At 38.6% G+C, this 9,995-nt stretch overlaps 1 protein-coding gene across 1 annotated transcript; it reads right to left on the bottom strand.

The window, feature by feature from the left end:
- Nucleotides 1-2,557: 2,557 nt before the first annotated feature.
- LOC121461203 (olfactory receptor 6C3-like) lies at nt 2,558-3,496 on the bottom strand. Its single transcript, XM_041672126.1, has one exon. The coding sequence runs from the start codon at nt 3,494-3,496 to the stop codon at nt 2,558-2,560; it is 939 nt and encodes a 312-aa protein (XP_041528060.1).
- Between the last annotated feature and the right edge of the window lie 6,499 nt (nt 3,497-9,995).

The following is a 9,995-nucleotide window of genomic DNA, read 5'->3' as shown; positions in this document are numbered from 1 at the left end:
CAAGATCTCTTGAGTAAATTGGGAGCATGGGGACCACAGGAGAAGGTTAAAGGGGAGGGGAGAGGCAGGGAGGGAAGCAGAGAAAAGTCAATAGCTCAATGAGATTAATAAAAAAAGAAGCAGAAGATGGAGAATATTGCTATTTTTTAATCTTTCCATTTTTTATTATTGAGCTATACATTTTCTCTGCTTCCTTCCCCTACTCCCCCTCCCCTTCTACCCTCTTCCATGACCTCCATTTTTCCAATTTACTCAGGAGATCTTATCTTTTTCTCCTTCCTATGTAGATCCCTGTTATGTCTCTCTTAGGGTCCTCCTTGTTGTCTAGGTTCTCTGTGGTTGTGGACTGTAGGTTGGTTTTCCTTCACTTTGTATAGAAGTTATTTATGAGTGAGTACATATTACACTTGTCTTTTTCAGTCTGGGCTACCTCACTCAACATGATTTTTTCTAGACCCATTCATTTGCCTGCAAATATCAAGATATCATTATTTTTACTACTGTATAGTACTCTATTGTGTAAAAGTATCACATTACTTTATCCATTCTTCAGTTGAAGGACATCTAGGTTTTTTCCAGCTTCTGGCTATTACAAATAATGCTGCTATAAACATAGTTAAGCACATGTTCATGTGGTATAATTGAGCATCTTTTGGGTATATACACTGAACAGTGGTATTGCTGGGTCTTGAGGAAGACTGTTTCCTAATTTTCTAAGAAATTGACATACTGATTTCTAAAGTGGTTGTACAAGTTTGCACTCCCACCAGTGATGGAGGAGGGTTCCCCTTATCCCACATCCTCTCCAGCATAAATTGTCATCAGTATTTTTGATCTTGGCTATTCTGACAGGTGTAAGATTAAATCTCAGAGTTGTTTTGATTTGCATTCATCTAATGACTAAGGTTTCCTTAACTGTCTTGCAGCCACTGGTAGGTTCCCCATGTTCCAGAAGGTGGCCTCACATCCATGAGCATATGGGCAGCACTAAGTGACTTTTGGATGAACAAAGAGAAAATTGTCATGAGGTTAGAAGGGAATGAGCTGAAAAGGGGAAACTAGGGATTGATATATTTCATTGTAAACAGGAAAAATTCTAAAACATAAAAATTGTTATTGGCTACTAGCTAATGCATCAATGCTGAAATCAGAAATTTCCACCATTTTCTATATTAATACAAAGATATATATTACCACCAATTCTCATACAATTTCATAACAACCAGAATAGAAGGGATAGTGACGATTTAAACTTTTGACAGTGATCTTATTTAGACAAATTAGCATTTATAAGAACATTTCCCTCCACTGAAAAGACTTCGGGTCTTAGCTTTACCATTTTATAGACAGTGTATGTATTAATTTGACTGAAGACAGGGAATAATATAGCTTACAAAAGGAATATTATCAGGCAGAGGCATTTTTAAATTATTTGACATATTTGTATGTTCACTTTCTGCAGCATAAGATGCTTAATATATAATCGCTTCTATGCCACCAGCTGAAGGGACTAATTTATTGCAATGATATTGCAGTAGACTGGGCAAGGAGAGATGGCTCAGTGGTCAAGAGTGCTTGCTACACAATCGGGAGGAGCAAAGTTTGGATATCAGTAGTGACAGTAAATCTGAGCACAGTCCCATGCATGCCTGTGACACAGGAATTGAAAGGAACAGAAGCAAGTGGGTCCCCGTGGCTTGTCTCTGGTGAGCCTAGCTGAACTCCAGTTTCAGTGAGAGATCCTGCCTCAAAGGAAAAGGCAAGAGTGATAGACACTCTTACTGGCTATCACTCAATGCTGTCTTTTGGAATCCATATACACAGGCATGCACATTCACACATATGTACACAAACTCCTCCATTTGCACACCACCCCAAAGATACACAAAAAGGAATAGCCATGACAGAATATACAAACAATCTAAAGGAATATAAACACAAAACATATTTGTATCAAGGTTACAAAAGGAAGATTGAGAAAGTCTGCCCAATGAAATGAAGAAGAAAATGATAACAAGCAAATGCATTTTACAATAAGCATCATATATTAGAGACAAAGATTGTAACTAAACACAAGTTAATATTCCACAGTATTAATGTCTATCAACTGTTCCATAAATTTGACACTGATCCTCAATGCCTACAGGATGGAAAGTTTCAATGCAGAGAAAACGCTAAATAATACCTATGGAGGATTAATGGCAAGCATAACACAGTAACTTTAAAATTTATAAGAAAGTTGAGGTACTTAACAGGTGAATTGGAGTTAAAAGGGCTTGCTGTTCTTTGCGAGTACACTGGTGCAATTCCCACTACCCACATGATGGTTCATCACCATATATAACTCTATTTCCAGGGAACCCAGTACCCTCCTCTGGTCTCTATGGGTACCAGTCATGCAGTATAAACAGAAATGTACACAGGTGTACATGCAGGAAAAGCATCCATACACACAAAATACTTTTGTAAAAAAACCTGAAACCAATAAGCTCATACTAAAAAGTTTCATTCCTCCTATTTTGAAAAGGTGCGATGTTATTCATGTTAATAATTGCTTTCATTTGATTCTATGAAGCATTGCTTTATTAATCAAATCCTGGAAGACTTGTTTTACTTGTTGATTTCTCAATGTATAAATAAAAGGGTTCAACATGGGAGCAATTGAAGTGTTGAGAACAGCCACCCCTTTGGTCAGTGATGCCCGTTCATTGGCAGAAGGTTTGACGTAAACAAAAATGCAGCATCCATACGAGATAGAGATGACAATCATGTGAGAGGAGCAGGTGGAGAAAGCCTTTTTCCTCTGACTGGCAGATGGGAACTTCAGAATGGTGTTGATGATGCAGATGTATGACAAGATCACTAGAGCCAGTGTGAAGAGCAGAGTGAAGGAGGCAACATAAAGGCCAAGTGCCTCTGAAAGCCTTGTATCTGAGCAGGAGAGTTGTAAAATGGGGAAGTAGTCACAGGAGAAGTGATCGATGATGTTTGATGCACAGAAATCTAACTTGAAGATAAGTATGACTAATGGGAAAATGATTAGAAATCCTGCCAGCCACGAGGTGAGGACAAGAAGGGCACAGACTTTCTGACTCATGATGACGGTGTAATGCAGTGGCTTGCAGATGGCGACATAGCGATCATAAGACATAGCGGTTAGAAGAAAGAACTCAGACACTCCCATGGAGATGAAGAAAAATAACTGAGCCAAACAGTTGTTGTAGGAAATGCTCTTAACTTTCGTAATTATTGACCACAGAAATCTAGGGACAGAAACACTGGTGAACATAATTTCTAAGAAGGAGAAATTCCGGAGGAAGAAATACATAGGAGTCTTTAAGCGAGAGTCAAGCAAGGTGAGGGTGATGATGGTTAGGTTTCCACACACACTTAATATGTAAGCAATGAATAAAAAGAAAAAAATTACAACCTGAAGCTCTGGGTCATCTGAAATGCCCAACAGCACAAACTCGGTAATCACAGAGTGGTTTCTCATGCTGATTCCTAGTAAAAAGAATCTACAGATACAAAAGAATAAAGGTGTAAATTCAGTGTAAAAGAAACAACTGTTTAAATCCTGTTAATACTACATCTGATGGAATGAAGCCATGGGGCAGTTTTACAAAGATTTTCTAAAGTGAGAAGGGGAGGATGGGGGAACTTGGGGAAAAAGGAGGATTGGGATAAAGGAAGGTTGGATAGGGGAGCACGGAAGCACAATTCTTAGTTAGGGAGCCACCTTAGGGTTGGCAAGAGACTTGAACCTAGAGTGGCTCCCAGATGCCCAAGTCGAGGTCCCCAGTTAGTTTCTTGGGCAGCTGAGGATAGGGAACCTGAAATGACCCTATCCTATAGCAATACTGACGAATATCTTGCATATCATCATAGAACCTTCATCTGGTGATGGATGGAGATTGAGACAGAGACCCATACTGGAGCACTGGACTGAGCTCCCAAGGTCCCAATGAGGAGCAGAAGGAGGGAGAACATGAGCAAAGAAGTCGGGACCACGAGGGGTGCACCCACCCACTGAGACAGTGGGGCTGATCTATTGGGAGCTCACCAAGGCCAGCTGGACTGTGACTGAAAAAGCATGGGATAAAACTGGACTCTCTGAGCATGGCGAACAATGAGGGCTGATGAGAAGCCAAGGACAATGGCACGGGGTTTTGAACCTACGTAATGTGCTGGCTTTGTGGGAGCCTAGCCAGTTTGGATGTTCACCTTCCTAGATATGGACGGAGGGGAGAGGACCTAGGACTTACCACAGGGCAGGGAACCCGGACTGTTCTGTGGACTGGAGAGGGAGGAGGAGAGGAGTGGGGAGAGGGGGAGAAGGGTGGGAGGAGGGGGAGAAGGGTGGGAGGAGGGGGAGGGAAATGGGAGGCTGGAAGGAGGGGGAAACTTGTTTTTTTTTCCTTTTCTCAATTAAAAAAAAAAAGAAAATGCTAAACCTAAAAAAAAAAAAAACAAAGATTTTCTAATCTCTGCTCATTCCTCTTAAACGAAAAACACCTTGTTGAAAAAAATATCTTAGTAAATGGGACTTTAAATCTGCTTCAACAATTGTGCACAGAAATTCTACATACAGTCATAATTTCTATGAGAGTATGATACCTTTGTGTAACCATATTTTAATAGTATCTTCATTTCTAATATGCAAATTATTTTCTGGTTTCACATAGTGTATGCTTTCAAGACCAAATATATAACATTTAACTTCAATTCTAATAATATTTCCAAACTTCTGTACTTTAGAGGTACAAAGAGCACCAAATATATTTACTAAACCTAAAAGCTGTTTCTCTTTTCTTTATTTTTTCTTTATTTCTTGGTTTTTCAAGACAGAATATCTCTGCACCTTTGGAGTCTGTCCTGGAACTAGCTATTGTACACCAGGCTGGCCTCAAACTCACAGAGATCCTCCTGCCTCTGCCTCCCAAATGCTGGGATTAAAGGAGTGTGCCACCACCTCCCGAATGTCATAGTTATTTTCAACCTTATTATGTGTGCTGTTTAAAATGGCCAAGAAATAAATGTATTTGCCAAGAGATAAATAAGGCAAGATGTTCTTAAGTTATAAAAATAACCAAGTTCTTAATTTGTGGGAATTAAAACAGAAGCCAGAGAAAATAATTTAAACAGAGCCAGGGGGTCCATAACTACTTGCTGTGAATTCTAAGCCACTTACAGCATTTCAACATCTTCTTTTTACTAAGTTCACTTTGTGATCTTATCTTTAAACATTCTTGAGGACAAACAGAACCTCATGAAGAAGATCTTTTATCTCAAAGCATAATAGTGCCCTCCTTCTCAAAGAATCTTTAGAATAAATAAAACTTTCTATAGGATTCACTTCATTAAATGACATCCTCTACACTGTAATCTTCTACACTCTCCTGAGAGCTAACAGACAGCACAGCATGTGTGGTGACCACAGTGTGATGGGCTACTTTCTAGGCAGGCAGTCAGCAAGGGATAAATACCAAAGCTGAAAATGGGCACTGTCCGGCTCTTTCACTCTTGACTTCTGAGTCTCTGTGGTTTTTCTCTTTAGGAATATAAATATATTTTTCATCATTATGAAATCAACGCTGAAAGGTAACTGTTTTGTGGTTTTTACATGATAGTTAAAATATAGTAAAATGTAAAATTACTAATAATAAATGTATCTACTTGATAATTTGGGGACCTTGCATTTTCCCATTAAAGTAAATTTTCCGACGATAGATGAAAATTCATTTCTTCACAAATGTCAAGCACAGTTTGGTGTATGTGATAATACCAGGTAGATATAAAACACTACAGTCTTCAGCCATGACTTAATTTCTTCCACTTAAAACACAAAATCAGACATATTTAATATTATTCTCCAGAAGTTTTTCGCATCCAGGTTGCTCTTCACTCTGTTTATTACACCGAAGACTGTCACATTAAAAACTTCAGTGACATTTAATTCAGTGACACAAGCTGAATTGCTTATGAGATTGCTAACAGCCTCACTTACAAATGAAAATAAATGCATCTTTGGTCTCTTTTATTGTTTCACAGAAACTGAGTGTGCTACCAGACATACTATTCTCATCCCTGCAATTCTTTAAGAACACAGAGAAACTGATACAGTTTTAAGACAGTAGAGGGTGGAGCGTGTTGAAGGTCTCTGGATAAGATAAAGATTGAAATCTGCACAAGCATAAATACAGCCTTACCTTCTCTGGCCAGAGTATAAATCCCTGATATACTCAGCTAAAGAACAGAAGGATGCACACAGAAGCTCAAGACGAGTGTGTAGTGATGTCAGGAATCCTCTTTCTTGGAAACCAAACAATTCAGAGAGACCTAGAAAAAGTGTACCAACCAAATGAAAACACTCGACTTGGCTTCCCTTTGGTCAAGCAATTTTCCTAATTAGGGCATGGACTCAGTCTATGCTCAGGAGATAATTCTTTCTCAATTCATTTGGGATTAGTTAAACTCAAGACTAACCTGTCCTACAATGGCTTCCTCCTTGACACACTTAGTGATAGTTTACTAATTAGTAAATTCTGCCAGTGCAGAGCAGAATAGGTAACCTAAAATTAATTTTTAAAATCTCAAAACTTTGGGTGGTACTTTACCCTTGTTTTTTATTTTTTAATTTCAAAAATTGATATGTGCTCCATGCAGTGTTACAGAGAACAATCATTACCCTAGCAGCCATGCACATATTTCAAATATTTGAGTATTCAAAATAAAATATACGTTATATCAAATTATTTTTTATATTATACAATCACAAACTCAGATAATGTTCTATGTACTTTATTACATTTTACAAAAAAGATAGGAAATTGATTACACAAAATGTTCAACATTTCTATCTTCTCTTTCAGGTAACACTGAGTAGTGAATGACATTCCTGGTTGAGTTATCTAAAAAACAACTTTATTCTTTTGTAACATTTGCATGGAATATTCAAGGAGACTTGCACATAATTTATTAATTTCATTGTTAGTTAAGATTAGGGTTAGGTCCACATTTTACTCACTACATTCATTCTCTGGTAGCACACAACAGCATATCTTTAAACACTTAAATATCTTCATAAATTAGTATTATATATTAGCTTTGCACAAATGCATTCATGAAATCACAGCAGCTGTGCATGACAGCTCAAGACTTGAGAGGCCTAGCTTTTCCTGAGGAACCACGGGCTGATCATTTTTCAGGTTTTAATACTCTCAATACTCCATTTTATTAAAGAGGTGTTCACATCTTATTTAATGTTTTTATTAAAAATTTGGTATCATTAAACTGTGATACTATCTGAACCTAGAGTTTTTTATTTTTATGAGGTCTCCCTACACACTCAAATTCTTTATCAAATGTAGTGGTATGTAAATAACTATTTCTGTCATGGAATTTTCTTGGATGTATCATAAGAAATTTGTCCATTTCACCAAAGTTTCGAATTTTAAAAATTTTTAACTATGAGATATTGCCTATATCTGACAGACAATAGCACAAAGTTCAAGTTCTCAGTCAAACATGGAAGATTTCACAACCATTTAAACACATGCACATTGTATACAAATAAATACATAAATAAAATGGAAGAATGGGAATAGAAAGCAAGACTGAGCCCAAAAGAACAAACATTTAACCTAGTGATTAATATATTGGTAAAATTGAGATCAGGTGGTGGCATGATGTAAGACTTAAAGGTTTGAGAAACTCAGTCACTACTGCATCACCATCTGGATCCCATGTAGATTTTCTGTTGGGTTGACATCACCCATTGCCTACAAATTTCTTGGCAGAAATCCTATGTCTCTATCCTATCTAATTATGCTTAGGGACTCCAACACTACACCCAATAGCTGGTTACTAATGGCCACTCATAAGCAGGACAACAGTGAAAAAGGTCAAATAATGGAGAAATAAATACAAAAACGTACAGTTTAAAGAGAAAAGGAGCACCAGGAAACAATATTGCAGGCAAGGCTTGTGATGAGAGAGATAAAGAGATAAAGGAGAGGCCTGATCTGCACTGGAATAAAGACCACATCCATCTAAGCTTTCAACTTGTGTAAGGAAAATGCTTGAGAATTTACTAATCCTAAAAAGGAAGACAACCAAAACTCCTGTAAATGTGATCCCAGGAGCCCACGTCCTTACCAAGCTTGGCCAGAGAGCCAATGAGTCCAGGCAATGTACAGCAATTGAAGTCCCTGAGAGACTGTTTGTGAACCTGTGGAAGTAAAGCCTGGATTGCATTGGAGACCCTAAAATATGTATATAAAATAAAAAACCTTATATCTTTTGAAAAATCTAGAAACATTCAGGTATTCCAGAGCTGGTTCATCAAGCTAGGGTTCTCTTAAGAATTTTTACTGACATATTGAAAGAAAGACTCCTCAGAAGAGAATAAATGATTAAAAGATTTATTTCATTATAATTTCTTTCCCCTATTATTCATGATTATTTGCAAAAATCTCCTAGGAAAAATATGAGTTTTCTATTAACTAACTATAATAATGAGTTAATAATGATGATTGTAATAACAATAACCAGAGTGTATAGAAAGAAATCTTTAAAAAAGAGAATCCACTACATCCAACTTCATAAGAAATTAATAAATTGTAGTAATAAGGGCGGCGGGGCTGTGTCCCCAGCACCCCGGCTGCCTGCTCGGCTAGCTTATGCCCGAAATAACAACACACAAACTGTTTTCATTTAAACACTGCTTGGCCCATTCTCTTCTAGGCTAATTCTCACAAATTAATTTAGCCCATTTCTAATCATCTGTGTGTAGCACCCCAAGATGCGCTTACCGGGGATATTCTAGCCTAGTCCATCCTGGGTCGGAGCTTCATCCCGGGAGCGGGGCATGGCGTCTCTCTCAGGCATCTGCTCCCGAGAGCAGAGCAGTCGAGACTGACCTTACTTCCTCTTCCTCCCAGCGTCCTGTTCTGCCTACTCCTCCCACCTATCTTTCAACCAATAAAATGGGCCAAGGCAGTTCCTTTATTAGCCAATGACCTTCCTCCATCAATAAATAATAACATTCAAGAAGCATAAGGGCTTTGCTATTGGTTGCTCTTCACAAACTGATTGTAAGGCTCTATTGCTGAAGAAGGCACCTACACAATCTTTGAATGCCGAGATGTCAGACTGGCGCCTAACTAGAGCCTCCATCCCTACGGACTACTGCTCATGGTACTTGAAAGTACTATGCATGCCACCAGAAGAAAAGGTAAAGAGACGTAAACCCTTTGGTCTACATTGGTCACCTGCCTGGATGATGTGCTGGTGCAATAGTGGCCCGATAATGTGGGAGCAACCAACCACCATCTGCTTGGATTCAAGGCCCACTGCACAGAATGGAACTCACGATTGACACTGTCTAGCTGGCCAAGAACCAGGAGCTAGATTGGCCTTGGACCTTGAAGAAAACCAAATACTACTGCTCTGTGAAATGATTGCAGCAACGCAATGACTCCTAATAACATTCTTCTGTACCCACAGAATAGTGTCTTGCTCAGCCATCATCAGAGAAGCTTCCACCTTTAGTATATGGGAATAAATACAGTGACACACAAATGAACAAAGGGCAGAGAGTGAGAGGCCTTGGAACATTCAATCCTAAATGAGCTGTCTCCAATAAACTTTCTTCCTCTGGGCTCAGAGAACCCTACGGAAGAAGAGGCAGAAAGATTATAAGAGCCAGTGAGGATGGAAGACACCAGTGAAATAATGCCTTCCAGACAGAACAGAACTGACACATATATAAATTCACAGAGTCAGTGGCCACATGCACAGGGCCTGTGCAAGGCTAAGCCAGACAGAGACCAGCACTGAGATGGGGAAGTGGATATGATCTCTCATCTCCAACCAAGAAGATGTCTCTACTTGACAACCACATACCTAGGAAAAATTATTTTTTCCAACGGTGTCTCTTTGAGTAAACAAACCACATTTAAAAAAGAACAAACCACATGCAGTTAAGGGCCAGC

This window comes from Microtus oregoni, unplaced genomic scaffold (genome assembly GCF_018167655.1).
Source record: "Microtus oregoni isolate MIOR12 unplaced genomic scaffold, Mior012 000001F_ref0000356, whole genome shotgun sequence".
NCBI classification, from domain to species: Eukaryota; Metazoa; Chordata; class Mammalia; order Rodentia; family Cricetidae; genus Microtus; species Microtus oregoni.
The sequence above is the reverse complement of the archived record's forward strand: the minus strand, read 5'-3'. Positions and strand labels throughout refer to the sequence as shown.

Excerpts from the sequence above, each read along its gene's own strand:
- LOC121461203 (XM_041672126.1), bottom strand. The coding sequence starts at position 3,496 with ATGAGAAACCACTCTGTGATTACCGAGTTTGTGCTGTTGGGCATTTCA.